The sequence below is a fragment of the Bacillus rossius genome, chromosome 1 (genome assembly GCF_032445375.1).
Source record: "Bacillus rossius redtenbacheri isolate Brsri chromosome 1, Brsri_v3, whole genome shotgun sequence".
Classification (NCBI taxonomy): Eukaryota; Metazoa; Arthropoda; class Insecta; order Phasmatodea; family Bacillidae; genus Bacillus; species Bacillus rossius.
Genome location: NC_086330.1, coordinates 79,392,572 through 79,416,314, shown reverse-complemented (window position 1 = coordinate 79,416,314; position 23,743 = coordinate 79,392,572). Strand labels below are relative to the sequence as shown.

General features: G+C 36.4%; 1 protein-coding gene across 7 annotated transcripts in view; it reads right to left on the bottom strand.

The window, feature by feature from the left end:
* The window catches only part of LOC134538401 (uncharacterized), a 64,575-nt gene extending 41,126 nt beyond the window's left edge, over positions 1–23,449 (bottom strand). For 3 of the 7 annotated variants that reach the window (XM_063379716.1, XM_063379731.1, XM_063379750.1), the window contains exons 1-6: positions 23,298–23,449; positions 16,789–16,917; positions 15,876–15,995; positions 15,549–15,749; positions 15,074–15,283; positions 12,181–12,353 (exon numbers count right to left, since the gene is read on the bottom strand). In XM_063379716.1, coding sequence (XP_063235786.1) covers positions 12,181–12,353; positions 15,074–15,283; positions 15,549–15,749; positions 15,876–15,995; positions 16,789–16,815 — 731 coding nt within the window. In that variant the 5' untranslated portion in view covers positions 16,816–16,917; positions 23,298–23,449. Of the gene's footprint in view, positions 1–12,180; positions 12,354–15,073; positions 15,284–15,548; positions 15,750–15,875; positions 15,996–16,788; positions 16,918–22,893; positions 23,278–23,297 lie in introns of those variants that run through there. The other 4 variants (XM_063379702.1, XM_063379722.1, XM_063379710.1 and 1 more) reach the window with 2 other exon arrangements.
* Between the last annotated feature and the right edge of the window lie 294 nt (positions 23,450–23,743).

The following is a 23,743-nucleotide window of genomic DNA, read 5'->3' as shown; positions in this document are numbered from 1 at the left end:
TGTCCAAGTTCCAATACTTACCTACAAATCCAGCTGTCCATGCACAGGTGAAGTGTCTCCGGTGGCTTTCTTGAGTTTATATGGGATGGGTGTTCTCTTCAACTTTTCCCTACTTACAATGTCTTTGCAAATTATAGAAGCTGATGCCCCTGTGTCAACAGTACGTAAACACTGTCTGCCATTGATCCATCCATTAAGCAACAAACTGTCATGGCCTTTATGAAGTAAGGATACACCTATCCAGGGCTAGATTTTAAGGAATATTTTAACCTGCCCAACGGACAGGTGTAATCAAAAATTTGCCTGTCCGCCATCCAATTTGCCTGTCCGCTGTTTTACCCAAATAAAAAAAATTTCAAAGTCGCAGAAAAAGTGAGAAAAAAGGATTTTTGCTATATTTTGCACCTATTTTTATCACACACTTAACATCCTTATTTAATCATCATTTTCAGACGAGTCACTGTCTGAGTCACTGCACAAATTACTTGGCTGATTCTGTCTTGAACATCTTCGATAAGGAGGCTGAAAGGGTCGACGTTTTCTCTGAACATTATGATACCAGAGATTTATTGCTGGTGCTGGATCAAACTCACTTTCAGAAGGTGACTGTATTTGAACACGCATGAGGGCAGACAGTGTATCATCATTTAAACAATTTCGCCAGTCAATGGTGTTTCAGAAAGTGCAGCCTTCAATGCGAGTTCAAGACTGTGTGCTAGACAATATATAGCAACCAAATTGGGCTGAATTGATTGCTTCAATTTGGTACAAACTCCATTATGCAATCCTCACATCACTGCTGCACCATCACTTGCAAAGCCTACCAAATGCAGCTTTAAATCTGAAATGGCGAACCCACAATACTCATTTAAAACACACAATATGCAGTCAAAAATCAGGGCTGCATTAGGGCTTTCTACATGTTTAACACCTACAAACTTACAATGTATTATCCCTTTAACAGCAAACCTTACATAAACAATGACCTGTTCTTGTACAGCACTGTCTGTAGACTCATCACACATTACTGAAATATATGGTGCACTTCTTAAGTTATTTTCCGATTCCTGGCGTTCTATTTGTGCAATGGAACCCAGAAATTCTTTGCACTTCTTGTCAGTGCGGTAAGTATTATCAACATCCAGGCCTTTCTTTGTGTCAAGTATACACTGCCAAACAAAGTCTGTGAAAGGTCGCCCATGTTTAGCCAGGGCATGAGACGTACGAAACAGTATTTCCAGTTTAGTGAAAACATCCTTTGGATTCCTTTTTAAGGTCATCTCTGCTTTGGATTGTCCAGGTTTTGTCAGTATTGCATCTTCCATATCTTGAGACTTGTTGTGGGCACTGCTTGTAGCATGCGACGTTAGGTTTTCCTTGCGAAAACTTGAGCAGCCCGTAACAAAAACTGATCCAGATGATTTTGAATGCGTTTCGCAGACTTTGCAAAACATTTGTTTTGTTTCTGCGTCGTAACGAAGCCAAAGAAACTCGGAACACAAAGACGTTAAAAAGGTACGGGACCGGGCGATTTTGTCATATTTAACATTATATTCTGACTTGTCCTCGTCCGTTTTTCTTTTCTTTTCTGGTGGTTTGGAAGCACCAGTAATGAATTTCCACATTGTGTAACGCAGTTAATTAAATACTTAAACAATCGCTGTGACAAGATAAACTGTAAAAGATTACAGTGTCCTCTGTAAACAAGTAATGTTTATTTTTTGATGCAACAGTTGACAGGCAAATTTTCAAGCAGTCGCAGTCACTGCGGCCACTGTCAGCTGCATCTGGAGTACGCCGTGAAATGTTAACCACGCGAAAACGCTTTTCTGTTAACAAACTATGTTAAAGTAGAGCAAGGAATTAGTAAAGTCGCGATTTATAAAGACAATAAATTTAAAAAATTATATTTTGAAAGTATACAACGGTAAATTACGTAATTGTTGGCTGCACTGCAACGAAATTAATATTAAAACATGGCAACAAAAACAAGCATCATCGGTGTGAGACGTTTTGCATCTCTAGCATACGAATACGACTATGTTACGTGAATCATGACGTGAACGTAAGATTTTAAGAAGTATGATTCAGAAGATTTCAGCACGGTTTGTACATAACCTACTTTTTTTTCGAGCGGTATACAATAGCCAGAGTCGTCCGTCACAAAAGAGCAGCCATTATTGTTTATTTATAGATATTGTCAAAGACGTTTTATTTGCGGTCGCGGTCGCATAAATGTTATTAATCACCTCTGCTACATTAGTGCGTGCGAATAACTTCGGCGTCACAAGTTAGTTGCCTTTTTTTATTTTGCCTGCCCGGACGAGATTTTGCCTGTCCCAGGCAGGCGGACAGGCGCTAAAATCGAGCCCTGCACCTATCCCTCACTTAGCACGTCTTCAGATTGCGCGAATTCATTTAGCGCGATGTGAGTTTTACTGCCCCAGACTTGAAACAGCATGTCTGTAAATTTCAGTTAGCACAAAATCTAGACAGGAAAAAAAAAAAAAAAAAAAAAAAATGTCCAGCACGACATCACGAAGTCTGTTTCAACTTCTGTAAACAACAGATGTGCTGTGGGATACAGTTCGCCAAACAAGGGGGGGGGGGGGGGGGGAAGAGATGCACTTGCAGGTCTGTATACGCTATCGGCTGTTGTACAAACATCAGCTATGGCAAGACAAATTGCGGCTATAGAGTGTAAAGGACCAAATGTTTTTACATCCGCGCGTATGCCACAGTGCCGTACCGTTGTCGCCTGGCTACAAACCGGGCCGTGAACTCAGTCTAGCCAGTGACAGTGAATTCATGCAAACAAAAGCAACGTCTGCCCATTCAGCTGCTGGTAACTGTACGTGCATGATCACAATAATGCATCGTGTTCAAGTATTTGAGACAAAACTAGAAGTATTATGGCACGTAGATTGCCATGAAGGCCACGCTTATGTTAGTCGCACATTAGTTTTAAGCATGTCAACTGTGCCCACAATCATACAAATAAGGACTTTTACCAAAAGTTTATATAAGTGTTATGCTGTTGGTTGTACTAGCGGGAATATATTTGTCATTACTCATTAGATACCGGAACAGAAATGAACAGATAATTCACGTTGGAAAGGTTGTTAAATGAATGTTGCAATGAAAAAAATAATCATTGGCCGGACAGGTTTGGTGTGAACCAGGTTAATTTATTAAAATGTAATTATACGGACAGTAATATCGGTTTCACTGTCAGTAAAGGATGGTTTGGAAAGGTACGCAACGTGAGTTGAAGGTCACGCCCAGACGGGCAAGTCAGCCAGCCGACTGACGATAAAGTACATAACCATGTATCTCCCGTTACCCGGTGTCGCATTTGTCATACAAAGTGTGACGGGAGGCATATAAAGATAAATGGTGTGACATATTTATAGTTGAGTGTTATTTAATGCATTTATATTACGTAAAGTATATTTTCCTACACAATTTTGGAACACATTAAATAAATTAGACTTGCTATTAATGGAAACTAATGCTTCAGAATACGCGATTTCGAATAACACGGGCATTTTTAGGAACAAAATAGTCATGTGAAGTGAGGGATAGGTGTACAGGAATAATCCTAAGGACTACCATTTCCTGTAGAGCTGGCATGCCTCCCCTCACACCAGCTATTGCGCATTTCCCTGTTGATCTTCCCGTTTCTCTTCCTGTTGCGATGTCTTTCTGAGTATCGGGCAGTCCCACTGGATGTGTCCTGGTTCATTGGAGACAAAGCACCGCGAGAGTCCTCTTGCTCTTCTGATTGGAGCATCATTCAACAGCTTCTTCAATGTCCTGAGAATATCTACTTCATTAGTGGTGTTTCTGACATTTGCTTTATTGTAGGACTCCAGTCCAGCTCTCTTTGTCCTGATGCCAGTGTTTCTTGAGGCAGCGGTTTCCAGGGCATGGACTAAGGCCTCGCAGCTCTTCTTGTGCCAGGCCAAACAAAGAGTTTGCTGAACCTTCCCATCCCTGAGTCCATCTATAAACTACTGGTGACTAGCTGCTGGCGGAACTTCATTGGTGCTTATGGGAAGGTGAGGTGCACGAGTCGCTCGATGTTAGCTTCAAATTCTTGGAGCGTTTCTGAAGATCTCTGTTGACGTGTCTATGGCTGTTCTATATACCTCGCCCATTTGTCGATCACCATACTTCAGCTCAAGGGCCTCTACCAATACTCCATAATTTTTCTGGTTTGGAACTGGTATGGTCTACAGCAGCTCAAGTGGACCTCGCAGGGCCAAGACGAGTGTAGTAGGCTTTTATTCTTCGTCCAAACCATTTACCTCAGCAGCTGCCTCCAACTGTCACCTATAGACAGCCCATGACGATTGGCCTTTGAAGATGGGTGGCTTGAATTTTGGGTGACCAGTTGGGCCTTCCACCTTTACTTCTCCGGAAGAACTACTTTGTTTCGTAGCAGAAGTAGCTTCCTTGATCATACAACGGCACTCTTCAATTACCACTGCTACTCGCTGTATGGTGGCCTGCTCGAGTTTAGCTAGCTGTTGCACCGTCAGTTCTTCATGTTCTGCTAGATGTTGCTCCAAACACTACACTTTACCAACCAACTGGGTGCTGGATTCATCGATCTACTTCTTCATTTCTTCTTGGATCTTTTTGATGTCCTCTATCTCCATACCTGCCAACCTATGAAAATCTGAATTAGGAAGATTATTAACACAAATAAAATTACCGATTTCGACAAAAAAAAAAATTACCTACATGGCTACAATGCAGACTTGCACTGCTAAAATATAACTAAATTACACAAATCACCCACTATTAAATAAGCTATAGCTACATTAAAAAATATTTGTGTGTTGTTACCTGTTCACTGTGATACTTGAAGATCAGCACAATATTTCACACAAGAATACAACTCACAGAATCTATCTTGGCTTCCGATAAGAATTTTGCCAGATAATTAATATAACATAGTCAAACAATGTGGATTATAAGAAGAAAAATAATAATAAATAAATGCTTAGCTAATTTGGAGCACTGGAGCACTGTGGCTTTAAAGAAGCAACTGTTGCCTTCTTTGCTCTCTTTAAGAACTCAGAACTAAAATTTTGTTCATAACACAAATTTGATTTTCTTGTTTTCAATATTGAAAGGGATTCTAAAGTGTCACTGGACATGGAGGATCTGAACTGTGTTCCGTTCTTTTGCACCAAATTGAAAATCCTTTCACATTCCGCATTGCTGTGTGGAATGGAAAGTATTGACAGCATTATTCTACAAATTTTATCATATTTCAAAATACAGTAGAACCCCGATTTAACGAAGTGCTATGGTTACCGAAAATGTTTACTCTAAATCAATGTTTCGTTAAATCCGATTTACCGATTTTCAATGACCCCCGCACTCATAATCGCGTCCCTACGTTTCCATATCGTAGACAGGGTCGACGTTGATATCTTGTGCTGCCTTGCTATCTCAGACTTTGTCAACTTTCCATCTTCAATGTTTTTGATCTCGCTCGTACGGCCCCCGGTTTGTACGTACACCTCGGTCGTACATACAGATTTTCAGAAACCGTGAAAAATGAGGCATAAAATAAAATAAAAAGTTTAAAAATATGTAAAGTGTAAGAAATATGTTAAAGTTTATTAAAATACAGTCGCAACCTTCAGCGTTTATAACAAATACGAAATACATACACATTGCGTCACAGTAAAAAATTAAAAAAAGAAATGGCCGCAAATTGATGGACATTTACCGTCAATAGCGCGCCGTACGCGGAGAAAGGTCATTGTACTCGGTCAGCTGCTATTACGGCGCGGCGTAGCCGCCGGCTGACTCTCTTTGTTCGCCGAGCTGCGCAGCACTTATAAAAAACGTATTCCAAAAACTAAACACCGCGCACAAAGCTCTTACTGAGAATAATAAAGCTGTAGCAAACCGTATGTATTCGGTACTAAGTAACGGGTGCGCCATCTAGTAACGAATAACGAAACGTTACACACGGCTGCATCTCGTTACTCGCATTTTTCGTATGTTTTACGCATGCGCGCGCATATTCGATGAATTTGCGTTACAAAGAACTATGTTTGTTTATTAAGTAAAGTATAATTTGGAAATTCGTCGTCAAAGTTTTTTTATTGTTTATTAAAGGTATTGTGTGTGTAGACAAAGTTTGAGATAGGAACAGACACAACGTAAGAAAGTATTATTTACAAATTAGAAATATGTATGTTCTTGTTTTTTATTATCGCGTATTTTCACGGTTTTTTGTTCTTATCTTAAAAGAGATAATACAAAAAAGCCACTCTAATGAGATTTAATTGTTTATTGGTTAACAAAACTGTTTATCATCAAATATTGTTAATTGTTTGTATTCTATTTATTATTATTATTTACGCGACGTCATACTGTACGCGTACGCAATACGACTCGATTCGTTGCTGCAACATAACATAGCATGTTATGCGGTATCAAAAGTAACGAGTAACGTAATGTGATACGATAGTAACGAGTACTAATTACTATAGTAACGAATACATACGGGTACGCTTTCTTTCGTTACTCTTACACCTCTATAGAATAATGATAATGGCGTATTGGTGTGACGTGGTCACAAGTTAAATCAACCTGGAGGATGGGAAAGGGAATATTCGGAAACGTGGGATTATTATAGCACTGTTACTATGCGGGCGTGTTTGGATGATAACGTGGTGAATCAAGCCAGTGATCGAGAAGGGGGATGCGGACAAAGAAACCCTTCATGACGTCATGTGTCGCGGACAGTCTATCTATCCAGGCGCGCGCAATGGCACGCACCTACGCAATTATGTTACAGCGCCCTTAGTTTTTAAGCTATTTGAACAATTTTTTTTTAATTTTTTCGTATTTGGACAGATGATGCAAAGGCACATATTAATATATAGTACCTCCATTCTATTACTGACACCACAGAGTGTCCATTACAATTTACTTTCATTTTTTGGGAAATCTATATTATTATTTTAATAAATTGGTGTTTTTTGATGGTTCCTGAAAACCTTTACGTTAAATCGCTGTTTTCGTTAAATCCGTGTTCGCAAAATCGGGGTTCTACTGTACCATCAACTCCACGAATTTTGGCTAACTTAGCCCACTTCACATCTTCACTCTCTTCCATGTCAACAATGCCCGAAATATCATCAATCTGAAGAGCTGAGAATTGTTTTGTCACTTTATCCATAGCTGCATCTCTTGATTCGCCTTCTTGAACAGGAAGAATAAAAGTAAACAAATCCACAAAATAGTGAACGGATGAAAAGCTAGAATCCTGAATATTTTTCATTATTGCCACTTCTGCATTCTTCAACACTGCATTTCTGATGGGGAATTTATTAACAATGTAGTCACAAGCTGTAACAAAGTAGTTCCTTACAGCTAGAAAGAAAAGCTGTTTTTCCTTTTCATCAAGTATTTGTGCAATTCTAGATGCTTGACATCCAATAACTAAATCCACATCATCTTTTTGATTCTGGACACTATGGTAGTCAAGTTCAAGTAATGAGCAACTATTTACAGTTCTTGGTTTTACAAAGTTTGAAATCAATTCTCTTAAAAAATCAAACAACAGTTCTCTTAATATGTGAATATGAGGTGATGACTGAAGAATGACATTCAGTTTTTCAAATGATGAGGAGAAATGCACACAGTGCTTTATTGAGATCAGAAGAAAGAAACATAAATAGTTTTTCTTCTCGATTCATAAAAGGACTTTCATTCTTCAGAATAGGAACATCATTTTTTGCCGAAGGTGAAGCAACTTTTTTATGGCTGGTAAAGGAAACAGAACTTGGTTTCCTTTTCTTCCCTGTCTCTTTATCAAGGCCTTGATAGGCTCCACTTGAGCTTGCACAGGATGACTGTTGAAGCTTAGGAATTTTGTAAGAGGTTAGACACACAGATTGTTTCTGATTTAATACCTCTGCCTTAAAAAAGCTAAGTAATGGTTGCCATTGCTCAAAAACCCTCAACAAACTTCTTCTAAGAGAAAGCCATCTTGAACACACATGTTTAAGAATTTTCTTGGCTTCTGTATCGTGCAGATCTTGAAACTTGTGTAACCTTTCTTTTCTCTTGGAACTCTTCTCCAAATAATAAAAAATGTCTACAAGAATGTCATCGACTTTTACTGGCAGAAGAGAAGATGCAGCTTTTTCTGCAGCTAAGTTTATTAGATGACAAACACAGCCAATCTCAATAAGCCCAGGGTGTTTTTCCTTCAACACTGCTGCAACACCATTTTTATGGCCTATCATAACAGCTGCATTGTCTGAGCAAAATGCAATGCAGTGTTCAATGGGAATACCATTACATTCAAATTGGGAAAGCACTAAATTACCAATATTCCGTCCGGTGCAGTCACCTTCCAGAACAGGAATGGAAAGAACAATATTTACAATTTTATACTGTGCTTCATCATAAAACGTAACTACAATGGGATACAACTTAAAACTAGTATCATTGCTACCATCAGTTGCGACTGAAAACGGCCCACTTTTTAAGTACTGCACTACTCCGGATTTTGCATCCGAAGCCATCTCTTTCATAATAGCAGAAGTTTTGGTACGCCCACATCCATATTTCTTGGCAATTTCCGAGTCTGGGAACATTTTTTTGACAAGCGCACCTGCATGATCTGCGGTCGCTAGAGGAATGTTATGCTCTATCAAAAACGAAGTAAATAAACACTCAGCTCGCGTAATGTCTAGATCTGCACACCCAGATTTAACAAAGAAACTTGAAAGTTTGTGATTATCTTCTTGGCATTTCACGTTGGATAAATGCTTCGCATTTTTGATGTGCACGCTGATGTCACTTTTACCGCCATGCGATATGTTGATGTCGCATCTGCATATCTTACAAAAGCCAAACCTTTCCCCTTTGTCAGAATTTAAAATGCATGGAAACTCTGCACTATACGTATCACGGAATGTCTGGTAATAATATTGTTTTTTCTTACTCATCTTTGAAAACATAATGCAGACAAGTTTGTGCTTCATAACCTGTCACAAACGTCCAAACGAGGCAACGGCAATAGCCCGTAACAAGTAAACAAATTCGTAAACAGTTGTTTCACGTTGCACTCGTTGACCACAGCGTATTTTGCCAGTTTAAATGTATTTGAAATTCAAATTTTAATACGTAATAGCAGCTCGTAAATTATAAATCAAAATCACCCGTCTTAACTAACCATCGAACGAACAAGCAACGACGTACTCTCTGTAGAAATGTGTAAACGAGAAAAAAAAAAACAATCGATAGTCATGAGCACAACACGCGATACATCGATCGACATGAATGTTGAATCGATTTGGAAGACACCGACTTTTTTTTTACCGCGAAGCTATTTTAATTACAAAAATAGGAAGAATTCAGACAATTTCGGAAAATCGTAAAAAGCAGTTATAATTAGGAAGACTTCCGGAAAAATCGGAAAGGTTGGCAGGTATGTATCTCTGTCTTCATAGCATTCATCTCCTCTTGAAAGTTCATTTCATTCTTCATCTCTTCTTGGCAGTTATCAATTTTATTCTTTATCTCTTCTTGGCTATTCTTCCTCTCTTCTTGGCCGTTCTTCATTTCTTCCTGGCCCCTCTTCAGTTCACTCATATCATTTTTCAACTCAGCTAGGAAAGCCTTTACATTCTTAAGCTCGTCAGTAGCCATCTTTCTTGTCGACATACACTACCAGTCTGTCACTATCACTACTGTCCTACGATCTACAGTGTAATATGACCTACAAGCTAACCTAAACTTCCACTGAAAACTAACTCTAACTTTATTACAACTACACTCTAACTGCAGTCCATAACACTAGTTTTAATACCAAAAATATAAATTCTAATTATATTTTTTTTCTAATTCTCTATTAGCTAATTGTAAATTATTTTTTAGGGCTATCCCACTTCTGACAACCAAATGTTGCGAACTAGTGTGAGGGAGAACTGGGTTCGTAAGGGATAGCCGAATTAAGTTTTATCTGAGCTAGGCTCAACAGTGGTTCGCCCCTTACCTCACGCCTGTTCACACACACAGTCTCCCGCCTCTCAGTCGCAGTCTCTCGTTCCCGTTGCTGCGCGTCACGCCACTCTCGCGGGGGTCTCTCACCCTCTTTGCCTATGTCGCACTTCCTTTCACTCGCGGAAGTCTCAGAACTCGCTCGGAACTCCTGCGGAGGCCGGCGTCACTACTAAGTACCAAGGCGCCCTTCTCGAACCGATGAGAGCAGCTGTGATGAGTTGTGTCATCTCAGGCCGACCCGAATTCCGAAAAATTGAGAAGAGCATTGCTTGCTTACGCCACTTCACACAGCAGCCTCTGCGGAATTTCCAAGGCCGCTGAGCGATAGAACAGCGCAAAGGCAGGACAATGCATGGGGAGCAGAGGGGGAGGGGGGTAGCGACAACCCATGTAATCCGCCCAGGCATGGGTGGCATGCCTTACGTCAGTGGAACACACGCGAGCCAGCACGTGACACCAATGGCCGTGCAGGGCTGCCAGCCAGTTCCGAACATGGCATCACGGTCTTGTCTCTCGCATTCGTAACATTATTGTACTTTTTTTGTACAGAAATGTACTATTCAACATACATATATGCAAGTTAGAATTAGTTTCTTTCAATAAGATATTTACTCTTTGTTTTGTTTTATAGTCATAGGCCTTATTTTTCATAAGAAATTGTTAACATTTGTAAATTTGTTCAATCATGCTATTAGTAAACTACGAAAGAAAGGAAATTTTCCTTTTCCCTTCCAAGAAGATTTCCCTGCTAAGAATTTATTTTAGACAGTTCCTTGGAAAATGCCTTAACAGAGTTTTACTGTACTTTCAAATACTTATGTAAAAAATTAAAAACTTTCTCATACTTTTGCCTACTTTTGCAACTCTTAACTCTCAACTCTGAGGTTGGATCTGGTGTTAACATTAAAAATCATCACAATATGTGATCATCCAACATTATTAATCATATTTTTAGCTATCATAAAACCATTGATTCAATCTTAGATTCCACTGAAGACATGGACACACTAGAACAGTTTACTTTTAACACATTTTTAAGAGTGTTTCAAAATTCAAATATTAAAGTACCCTAAAAATTCCCTATCCCTCATGTGTGAAGTTGCACTTCTGACAGGCGTGGCGGCCACGCACCAATGTGTTTTTTTTTTTTAATAATTTAAAAGGAAGAAGGTAATCTTCACAAATTATAATAATGAAATGATGATATTATACCAAAGTACTTAACATTTTCTTGGTACACACACATAAGGGGAACTGTAAATAAGCATAGGGGGGAAGATTACATAACATGGTAAACACAACAGTTGGGTTTAGCTGGTGACGAGCACAACAAAATTGCAATATAATTGTCTAGATTAGCGGTTCCCAATTTTTTTTGGCCATGGAACCGTATTTTCGATTTTCTTTAGGCGGAACCTCAACTCCTACAAAGTTATTTGACAATAATTGTGCCTGCTTTATACGGATTATACGTCCTGATTCGCAGAACCCCTGTGACCCTGCCACAGAACCCCAGGGTTCCACAGAACACCTCTTAGGAATCGCTGGTCTAAATCACACTTAACAATAACTGCCATCTATCGGCATTAGGCGTAACTTCCCCAGTCCATCGACTATGGTATGCTCACTTACAGAATTTTTAATTTGATTGAACTTATACTTTACCAACTGTATTTATAATATCACTATGGTCATTTTATTATTTAATTTCTATTAATTACTTTCATGCAAAATAATTAAAATTAGTTTTATGCCAAGTAAGTATAACTTCTAACGTGCATACACCCATTTTTTTTAAAACAATTCCAACAGCTAAATATTTATTTCAACAAAACAATGGATATTTTTATACCGTACCCATGTTCTACTTGCAGAATTTTATGAAAATTGGCATATTATTAAAGTGTGGCCCTCAATCATGCCTAATTTTTCCAATGTAGCCCATCGACTCCTCACAAGTTGGAAACCCCTTCTGCAGAACAAGGCCAATTTCTTCCCCAGTTTTTTTGAACTGTTTTGTTGCTTTTATCTGTCTCTAAATGACTAGATGTTAAGCCCGAATACAATTATATAAAAATAACAAGAAACCAATAAACTGAATATCTACGTATGTCACAAGTACACACGCACCTGTCGCCGTAATACAGGGGGTATTGCAAGCACTGCACACACTTCTCATGGAACCACTGTCTGCACTGGCCGCACTGCAGCATCTGCATGTACCACTCCCCGTTCTGGCCGCAGTAGCAGTACGCCTGCTCGAAGTTGACCCTGTGGTGCGCGTCCCAGGTCAGCACGTCTGGCTGCACACACACCACAGCCCGGATTATAGCCAGGTGCGCTAACATACAGCTACGATATACTGCACCAACACAACCTACCTACTTTCGAAACAGAGTAATAAGTAGGGACCCTGAAAAATGGTAAATAAAAACTACCAATTGCAGTGCAAAAAAACTAGTGAAAGCGGTGTAAAAAACCTAGTAAGAGCGGTGTAAAAAAACCAGTAGTAGTGGTGTAAAAAGTCAAAATTTTTAATAAAGCGGTAAATAAAATTTGTTTCACTTAACACGTAGTACATTTATGTAGGGGGGGGGGGGGGGAGAGAGAGAGAGAGAGAGAGAGAATACAGGAAAAGTGAAAATAACTTAACTGTTAAATTTTAACTTTCATAATGAGATAATATTGAAAACATCTTGCTATTATAAACACTTGAACATTTAAACATTTAAAATTGTAATATTAATATAAACCCTTGTTGGGAAGTTGCAAAATTTGCACATCAATATTTTTTTCTTTGCATCAAATCCGTCAGTTGCAAATTGATACAATTTTCGGCATGATTTAAACGCTTGTAACACGTTTAGATATGGCGAATTGCAATTGTATAAATGTTGTTTAAATTACATGCTTCATTCGAGGGAAAAGTACTAGATCAATTACTGTTTCAGATAAATGTATGAATATATAAATTCAAGAGTAACACTTAAATCCACTTTTCAATCTAAAAAAATATATAAAAAGTGTGTATTCAACAATAAGCAACATCAAAACAAACAAACCCGGAGTTTCTGAGCCAAAGATAAATCTGTTTCTCCGAACGTCTCAGAGAAGACGAGATAAAGTGTGTAAGTTTTGTTCACAATACATCAAGGATGTCATTTTGTATGGAAGGACGCCATGTTGGTAAAATTATTGTTCTTTTTGTAAATTACCGTAATTCGGTATTGACTTCAGATATATTGTGAATGTTCTAGAAATTTAAGACTTTTTTCCGTATAAATGGGGTTTGAAAGAAAAAAGTAAAGATTCACAGCGAAAAATTAAAAAATTCAACATGGCGTCGCCATGATAAAGTGTTTATGTACTTTCTTTTCTATGGCTTGTTATGGCCGTTAGGAAACCCGTTGGCCAACGAATGAAAACAAAACAGTTGTGTTATTGTTAGGTTAATAAACGTAATAAACCCGTTTCTTGAACCCGAGGGCGTTAAAATATGAAGTTACTTATATTATCAAATTATAAAGTGAAAAAAATGATTTGCCTAGGCGTCGTTCTGTAAAATATTTTCGTGTAGTGTGGAGTTTTATCTTTGACTTGTAAACATATTCTTGCGCAAATCTTAAAAATAGTGATTTTAAATGGACTATTTCGTGCGAAATTTCGTGAAATAGAGGAATTTAGCCCTATTTCGCGCAAAACGAGAAAAATGGCAAATTTCGTGGAATTTCGCGACCTATAAACGGTTTGTAACACAATAAAAATAACATAAATTGTTGGTATGTTGACCCTATATGCTTGTATAAAAATTTCGTGAATAAACCATTCGCGAAATAAAAGGGTCCCTAGTAATAAGACAATTCTTACTGAAGTATGTAAATTATTTTGTTTCTCCATGCCAAGGGTTAGTTTAATTTATAAGAAGTGCCTCAAAAGTACAATGTTTTGCTCTTTGGCAGGCTATTCAAAATTGTGTAACTATGAACAAGAAATGGAGTGATTAGTGCCTTTTTTCTGCTCATTATTGTAAAAATATAAAAGTTTGAAAGAAAAAGTTTATAATTTTCACACTGTAAATTACAGCAAGAGTAGAGTATTACTAGTGACATTAGTTTCAACTTATGGTAATAAAGATGGGCTTGGATTTAATAAGATAAGTATTTACTGTTTATTTTAAGCTTGAACTAAAACATTGGTTCACGAGGAATCTCAGTCAACTGGTAATCTTGATGTTTAGCCTGAGAATCATCAACGAATTGTGCCTGTGATATATGATGTAAATTTTACAAAGGCATATTTCATTGACAAGATAACTAAACAACTTATGTTTATCGAAAATCAGCTACAAACTATAAAACAACCAGTAGTCCATATTTATGTTTCTGAAGACTATGTAAAGCTAGGGGCAAAGATATTTATTAATGTATATTGTCAATCTACCTATAGTGAGATTTTGGTTGTATAAGTAACTTGTGCACTGTTATCCATATATGGTAATACTGGTGCATAAAAATTGTGTATATCCATTCTGTTCCAAGATCAATACACCAAACATACACTATTAGTAGTTTCCTATAATATCAACTTGATTTAAGGTGTTACTAAATAGAATGTGCTTAATGTAGTTTATGTAAATTATAGTGATAGGTTTCCTGTGGTTGAAGCAATCCATGTATTTTAATCTTCACTCAATCAACATAGTAAATAAAAGGTTCTGGGTCATTATACATATCTGTTAACCAACAAAATTTTCCATACTTATTCAGTAACTCAATGCCTGAATTCTTCAGAGATTTCACTATATTTGGGGCTTCCCATTTGGTAAATACGAACAGCTAGTTACCCTTATGTTAATAATTTCAAACAGCTACCCAAACCAGAATTTAATAAATAAAAAATAAAAGGAGGGGGAAGGCAAAAATAGGTTAAGTATAAGAAAAGAGGCAGAGAAGGAAACAAAGGTAGTGAGAGGAAAAAAGGCACAGAAGGAAGGGATAAAACTGACAAGAGGCTCTGCACTCACGTCGTATGGCAGCTTGTGCTTGTCTGCCTGCAGCGGCATGTCGCTCCTCGGAACCTCTGACCGGGGGATCCCAGAGACACTGGAACACGTCTTGCGTAAACACTCCTTCTTCAGCTGCTTGTTCTCACGCGCCTTGCACGGCATATTGTCCAGGCAGCGCCGACAAAACCACTCCGCATCTGGCATCGTGTTTGCATTCGATATATTTGGCTAAAACAAAACATTTCAGCAATCTTAAATAATCGTACAGTTTAAGTTACATATTCTACTAAACAAACACAAACAAATATCTCCCATGATTCAATCTCAATGAAAAAAAAAAAACCCACCAAAACAAGATTGATAAATTACTGTTACCAAAAATATGTCCAATGTACACCTTAATATACCAGATTAATTACTAAACAATTAATTTGATTCCTTATATGGTGTACATCCTGAGGATCTTGTTAAACAAATAAGCGGGAGACAATACCTGATGGCAAAGTTGATGGTAGCCCCGCCCGCACTTGTGGCAGTTGATGATATCGTTGTCTGGATTGGGTTGAGATTTCTTGCAAATGACACACAACAAGTCTGAAGAGCTGTTTGACAGTTTCTTGACGGCAGAAAACGGGGCCCACATATCAGTGTTGTCTCCAAACTTAACAAGGCATTTCTCCAAAGCAAAATCCACCTGGAAAAAAAAAAAAAAAAAAAAACTAATTAAAAAAAATACACCTAGCATTTATTTTTAAATAAGAAAAACAAACAAAACAGTCTTGCAGCCATTCCTAACCAGCTTGGCATTGCAATGGCTCACCTTGACAATGGTGCCAAAGTAGAAGCGACCATCTGCTCGCTGCAGCAAAACATCCTCTTTAGGAGCAAAATCACACTTTTTGTCAGTTGTACTATCAGGAGTGTCACCATTTTCTTCCGACTGGACAACAAAAACAATTACCACTGCATTTTAGGCAAAACAGGACCAATGAACAGTAGCTAAAACATGCAACTAATGAGCCCAAATAACACTTCTAGGATTTTGTTTTTACTTTCCTACAATAGATGTGAAAATTATAATCAAATTTTGAAGTTTATTAATATAAATAACTACACAAACATATTTTATCAACTGTCATTATTTAAAGTTTTTTTCCTTCTAAAGATTGACATGTTAAAAAAATCACTTCATTAAAAAATTAGACAATGGTCACCCAATCTGAGGTTATTAATTTGTTTCAATGTACTTAAAATAGGAAGACTGGATGAAAGCCATGTTATTCTCAGCCAACTAAGGTTTACTTCATAAAAAAATCACAATATTTAGTTATAAAAACATTAAGAATAGGCCTAAATAAATGATAAAGAAAACAAAATTTATTTCTTATATGGTTTGGGGTAAAGTATTCCAGCCTAGTTACTTTAAACACTTTCTCACATCTGATGTAATTTTTTACAGTAAACAATCTGTAATAGTCAAAACACATTTATCTGATATTCTGCAAGCAAAAAAAAAAAAAAATCCACATTGCAATAAAGAACACTTAACCAGTAAATTAGCCCTCACATTACATGAATCGAACAAGACTACATAAAAGCACTTGATATAAACACTTTTAAGATTGTTTCAATCTCCATAACCTCCTTTTACTAGAAAACAAAGCCAAAGATAAAAACACTAATTTAGCTTGCATCCACAAAAAGTATGAAAATACCATAACAGCTAAGTATACCTTCTTTTTGATGACTTGCTGAGACATTCTTGCAAAAAAATCTGCAACCCAGCTCCTCACACCCACAAATAGATCCAGCGCTGAATCTCTCCCGAAAAACCAGGTCCAATCATAAGATTGGCCTCAAACCTGCACATACGTCAGTCACAATATTTACACAATACTCTGGACAAAAATATACAAGTGCCTCTTTATTCCACAATGTCTACAATCAAAAAATGCCTCAAGTGAAAGGGTGTATACTTCTAAGTAGCACTATAATATATATCGTTCCATGGAATGTGATTCTTTGATATTAATGAATATGGCAATGTCATGCTATGCATGTGGAAGATTGTACAAGAAAATAATAACACAGACAAGAAAGGATTTGACGAAATGAAAATCTGTATGTTTCATGTAAGGTTCTGTTGTTTCTTATGTTTAATTACAAAGTTTGTATGAAACAAACCCATCTAAGCAAAAAAACTGAAGTGAGTTACTCATTCTAAAATTACAACCTTGTGATCATCACCATGCTAGATTTTTGTTTTTGGCTACCTACTAACCATAATTACAGTGTATAATTATCAAAAGTTAGAAAATATTAATGAACACCAAACTTTTAAACTAATCCACTTAAAATCATTACTGATAGCAACTACTAGATGCTATAGCAGAACAAAACTTGGATAACTCTTTGTAATATAAGACCACTGTTTCTGCAAATGCTCTGGCCTTTTTCACCAGAGGTAAAAAAAAAAAAAAAAAAAACGAAAGGACTCCCTTTTTTGAAGGAGATACAGAGTTCATAGCCATATTCATGTTGTACAATTATTTTTTAGCACTTACAAAGTTACGTCATAATTTTGATGCTGTTTGCTTCAACTGTGTACTACCGAGAAGGAAGGAGATCCAGAGATTTGTAGAGATCTGATTTATTTTTACTAGAGGTACATATTTCCTGAGTGTGCCCCTGGTTTTTTTCCCCTGTTTATATTTTAAAGTTGTAAATGTAATTAAGTAGTTCCAAGTCTGTGATACTATAAATGTGAAATTTATAGTTATAAGTGTCTATCGAGATGCAGAGAAAAAAATAGTGATATATGTTATGCTTGACTTTTATGCTTTTTCATAATTACACACACACATACATATGCAACTAATTTTATATTGACTTCTTAGAAAACTAATTAGTTTATTATGCATGTTTTTTATGTAAGTGCATGGTGCAAACTGTACATTTTTGAAAATCATATAAAAGCAATTATCTTAAGGTTGACATCGACCGGGGCTTTGCCCCTTTAAGCCTGGTCAGACTCCGCTCCTTTTGCAGTCCCATGGCATCCCTAACCACTTCTTCCTGGAATTTGCACCACTGACACGCATGCATGTGCTGCAAGACATGTTTGACTCCTGCGAGAGGGCGCCGTAACTTCAGCGCACCGTCCCCTTACATAATTATAAATTTAATTGTAAACCTTTAATTTTTAAACCTAAGCGTTTTGTGGCATGGCAGATCAGCCATGAGGGTTTTGTTTAATAAATATTATACTTAATTTTGCATAAAATAAAGACATCGGACATTCCCGAGAAAGACCCGAGACCGGCCGAAGGTAGACTTTGTTTTTATATTAATTTTTAAATTACTATATGTTTTAATCATTCTAGCTACAAGAAAGCATCCATCTGTTTGTCTGCATCCACTGCTGCCAACCACCCAGCCATCTGTATGACTCACGAATAAATTTGAGTCACGACCAGGGACAGACCAATACAGTTCCTGAGAATTACACCATGACACCTCAACTTTATAATACCCATTTTCCTAGTTTACTTTACATTAAGAGTTTGCATATGAAAATAATTATTTTTACATATCAATAAAGTAAATGATTTTAGGACTTTTTTGTGTTCTGTGTATTATTAAATCAAATTAATAAATATTTTTTACAATGCTGCAAGCACAGTTTAGAGTTTTGCATTAATGTGTTAGAGTAAAAGGTACATAATTCCAATGGGCGTTATTTAAACAAATACAGTAAAAGCTATTTAATTCGGCTGTTCTGAACCACAGTGAGGAAAAGAGAGGGGCGAGCTTAGAATAAAAAAAGCCATTGTGTCGCGATGTCGCGCGTGGGCAGTGGCACCAGTATTTTGACCTGAGATGTTCTAAACCATAGTGACTAGTTTTTAACTTAATCAAGTTATAAATTTTAATTTTTAACAAACTGGGGGTCTACAAATTAAGGGTAGCGACAAAAAAATTCTACAATTATTCATTGTTAGCTAGCAAAAATATATCTGATACATTTTCATGTGACTTCTTTCATTTCTGATGGTATTTCAAACATCCAGCCCCCAAACTATAAACACGAACAGCTCGATCAGTGCTGGATTACAGAATGTGGCGAACCAATGAATGTCAGATTAAGGAGTGTCAACTGTACCAGCAGAGTACTGAAGTATATTCACACTACGGGCAACTAAGCATCGCCACTGCCTAGAAGTTTCCAATGTGTTGTATGTTGTAAGCTTCAGTGGCACATAGGCTATAATATGAATAATAAATATTGCACGTAGCATACAGAGACTAGTAGCACTTACAAACTTGCTTTTGTTTAGTATTACTATAAATGTGTTAAGTTATATTGTACAGCCTAATATTTGGCACAAACTAAATTAAGGGTTTTTTATTGCATGAGTAAATATGATTATTGATGGGTGTGCCTGGAGGTTGGCATTACTGACATTATAACACAATACTTCTCTTGCATTTGTTCTATCTCGAATATTTTCTTAAGGTATTTACTAAATCAGCAATTAACATTTATTCTCTTATTCAAAAATGTTAGATCAGTGTGAAGGCTTTGTCCTACCTCCCACAACACAGTTTGGGTTGCATTACATGTAAATCTAGTATCAACAAGGCACAGGGGCAATCACTTTATGTGGCAGGTATTAACTTGAAAATGGCATGTTTTTCACTGGGACAACTTGTGGCTTGCTCAAGAGTTGGAATGCTGGATAAGTTTGTTTACGCTCCGAATAGTCTGACGAATAACATTGTATACCCTCAAGCTTTGCAATACAAGGTTCAAAATACATAAAAAATGTTTGTTTGGTGTTTTCTATTTAAATAAAATCTACAGTCTAAATGTGATTTCAAAAAAAGTACATCCATCCCACAATGCATAAAGCCCAGGCTACGTCAGGTAATTCAGCCAGTAATTACTATAATAAGTGACACTCAATTGAACATCTGCTGCAATATTTTATAATGTATGCCATAACAGCAGAGTGCTTACACTTGAATCTTGAAATTCTTGCTATTGGCTAGGTTTCACTCAATTAATGTTCCTTCAACATCCTCCTAAACTCCCACTCCCATTCCACTTGCTCCCAAACATCACCAAGAATGAGTCCCTCTTCCTATACGCCTCCTAATTTGCAATGTATCCCGCCCTGGGTCGGCAACCATCACAATACACAAGGAACATGTTTCATGAATAGCTGTATAGCAAACTTTAGCTTCTTTGACACTGTTCTCGAGTTTCATGGTTGTAAAACCTGAGGTGATGTAGAGTCCACCACACACAACAAAACATAAAGGGAAGATGTACTTGCTTTGGGAGCAGTACGTATTTACAGGGTTTTCAATAATAGTACAAATAATAACTGGCACATACCAGTTACTACATGACAGTACACTAAATAATTCTAACTTATAACAAACATTATTTCTTTTAGTACTAGTTAAACAACTTATTAGGCTTAAATTGAAAGGTTTTAACATAGCCACTGCAGATAATATAGATAAATCTAGACAAAGTTGGTAAATTAAACATCTGGTTAGCTGGTTCTTGGCAAAGTTATGAATCTTGCTCACTAAATCCTACTTGATGGTTAATGTCCACATGCATAAAAAGTAGGCTAAAATACTAATTTATTAATAAATCTATTTATTTGTTGTGCAAGGAAAAAATCCCAAGGAAAAACATGAAGTAGGTGGCTGAACCACATTAAGGGTCCCGACTACCTTGGAACACATACAGTGTATAGAGCTTCAGAAAAACCATGCAATTTGAAAACTACCTGAGATATCATAGTAGGGTCTGTTTACGAAACAAATATAAGAATATGCTGAGGGCGGACGAGTAGTTGTTTCCATATTTTGTTTTTTAAACTATATTATTAGAAGAATGAAAATGGCCAAAACTTGTGTTTTCAGAATAAATTTTTGGCATGAAAAATCTGGCAGATATTCATGAAAGCTCTCAAAGGACTTGCATTACACCTTTATCTTTATTTTCCCACCATATGGTTATCAATAATATCAGAGTTGTCCTCTGCAAGACAAGAAAACTGCACAGCCTTGCAGCATGCTAAAAGCACCATCCCACCTAAAAAACACAAATAAACCCCTGAATAGTCAGGTCTCTTAAATGCTTCGTAAAAAAATTTATCTCAGAGAAGCAGATTTCCTAAAATGAAGAAGCAGTCAGAAGATACAACTAGGCCATAGAATCACAATTCCTCAGAGCTGAGCTTTGTGATAGGAAAGCCGTTGTAAGTGCGCTGTTTGTGTAGTTGGACTATATTTAACGACACTTTGTAATACTATCGAAGCAGTAAAAAAAATCACTAAACAAGAAGTGAATCATGTGCAGTCCAATCTATAATTCTACCAGTCTGGGGGTAATGAATAGATAACATCAGCCTAGTTATCCACACCAATGACTACTCTAGCTTTGAAGTCAATGAACCTCCAAATAGATCAAGAACCCAGAGCAATGCCATGGTGATAAGTGCACAGGCATGCACTTCGGTAATTGTTCCTTAATGCGTATCCAGTTTATATCAAAGTTTTACAATTCATATTTTCATATTTTCACAATTAAATATATTTTGTTTATAGTACTGTTTCACATCACATTTAACTGCTTACTTTAATATTTTACGTTACATGGAACAATTGCTCCTGGGGACAATCTTCCTTATCACATATCCAGTTGACATCAAAGCTTTATAAAGCATATCTTCAAAATCAAAACTATTTTGGTAATTATAGTTTCAAAATACAAAAATATTAAACTGCTAATTTAAATTTTTTACGTTAAAATAAACAAAATTGGATATGTTGCCCAAAAAATTTGCTCCCAGAAACAATGTTCTTTGAAGTTTTATACATATTTTCAAAATCAAATATATTTTGGTAATTAAACAGCTTTGCATCACAAACACAAGCCATTCCTTTATTATAATATTTTTATTTTAAAATACAACTCTGGATATACAATAAGGAACACTTACCAAAAAGGTTTTATTAGAACACCCTTCTTACTCTCTGAAAGAATTTAACCTAATAGAATATAAGGAAATTTAATAATGATTAAAAGTTACCTTTTTTTTATTATTACTAATCACATTAAAGTGTTTTATTGTCCCCTAAAATATACTTCATGTTAACAAGACTTAATTTATACCATTCTTTTGAATATATACGTTTCATGTAAATGCATTTTGTATTATACGGTATGTTATTAAGAGTTAGACAAGTTTTTACTTCGTGAAATTGACAAGTAAGCTAACAGTCACCAACCAAAAACTCAAAATCTGAATGTATTTTAAGTATTTAATTAAATACTACATGCATTGGTATATTCAAAAAATTATCCAAAATCTCTTATTCGGATTTAAAAGTTTACATCTAAATATTAATTGTCTAAATCAACAATCATAATGTTATACATAGACATATTTTCCAATAGGTTCAGTGCTGTATACATTGTTGACTAACAGGCTTAAATTAGTTACTTACTGAATAATTCAATATAACAAATACCACACAACACTTGCTATCGGTATGTAATTTCTTCAAGTAATATGCCCTACTGCAGAAACACAAATCAGAAAGGTTATTGTACCTAACTTTGCAACATTAAAATTAGGTTACTTTTATGAATAATACACTCCCATCACGAAAATAGGCACAAAATCGTTATTCTACAAACTAGAATGTTTCTTTAAATACGTATTTAGTAACAATACATGAATTTTTGACATGTTACTATAAGGATAGCCGCTTTGTTTACATTCAATTTTCTATAAAATAAATTCATTTACCCGAAGTTCCTGGTATTTTGTAAATAGAAAAGCAAAAGATACCACGTTAATAACAATTTACAAAGCAGTTCCAATTAACATCCAACAGCTTTCGATGTTATTCACACGAAAACAAAACGTACTCCATTTCAAATAATATGAATAAAAATTTTCTTTTCCCATGGGAATGTTACTCCTATACAATGGCTGGTGTCACACAGATATGTAAAATTACTTAACACCAATGATGCAAGCCTTAATTACCCTTAACTTATGAGATTCATCGGCTGAGCTCGGTGCCTTCCTACATTATTTTATGTCAGCCATGATAGGCATAAAAAACTGACTGCACAATAGGAGACGCGCGGCAAAGCAAACCGCTGACGTTTTAATGCTAACATAACACTATACGCCTCAAAACTCACCGAAATTTTAACAGCTCTGACGTCGGCATCATTAGCATATTTATTTAAAACACTAAACATATCTTTAACGCAAGTTACGAGCTCGGAAAACTACTTGTACAAACGAAGTTTTGAAATTTGTTGTTCTCCATCTTGAAACGTAAGTCGTTTGACTACGATAACGGTCGGTGTGTGTTTGTTCTTATTCAGTAAACGTGTTGAAAAATATAATTTTTAAATTAAACATACTGTAAATGAGCCGTAGCTGAATCAAAAATTACATATTTAATGAAACAACCTTAATTTAAATAAAATTTGTGTCCACGGAAAATATTTTTATAAAAGTAGAACACTTGTATCCGTTATAGGCCAAATTTTGATTGTACGGATTCAAACAGAAAACGTGCCGTGTTTGACAGTTATCGTAGTTTATTACCTTGGAAATTTATTTATACTTAGCTATACTA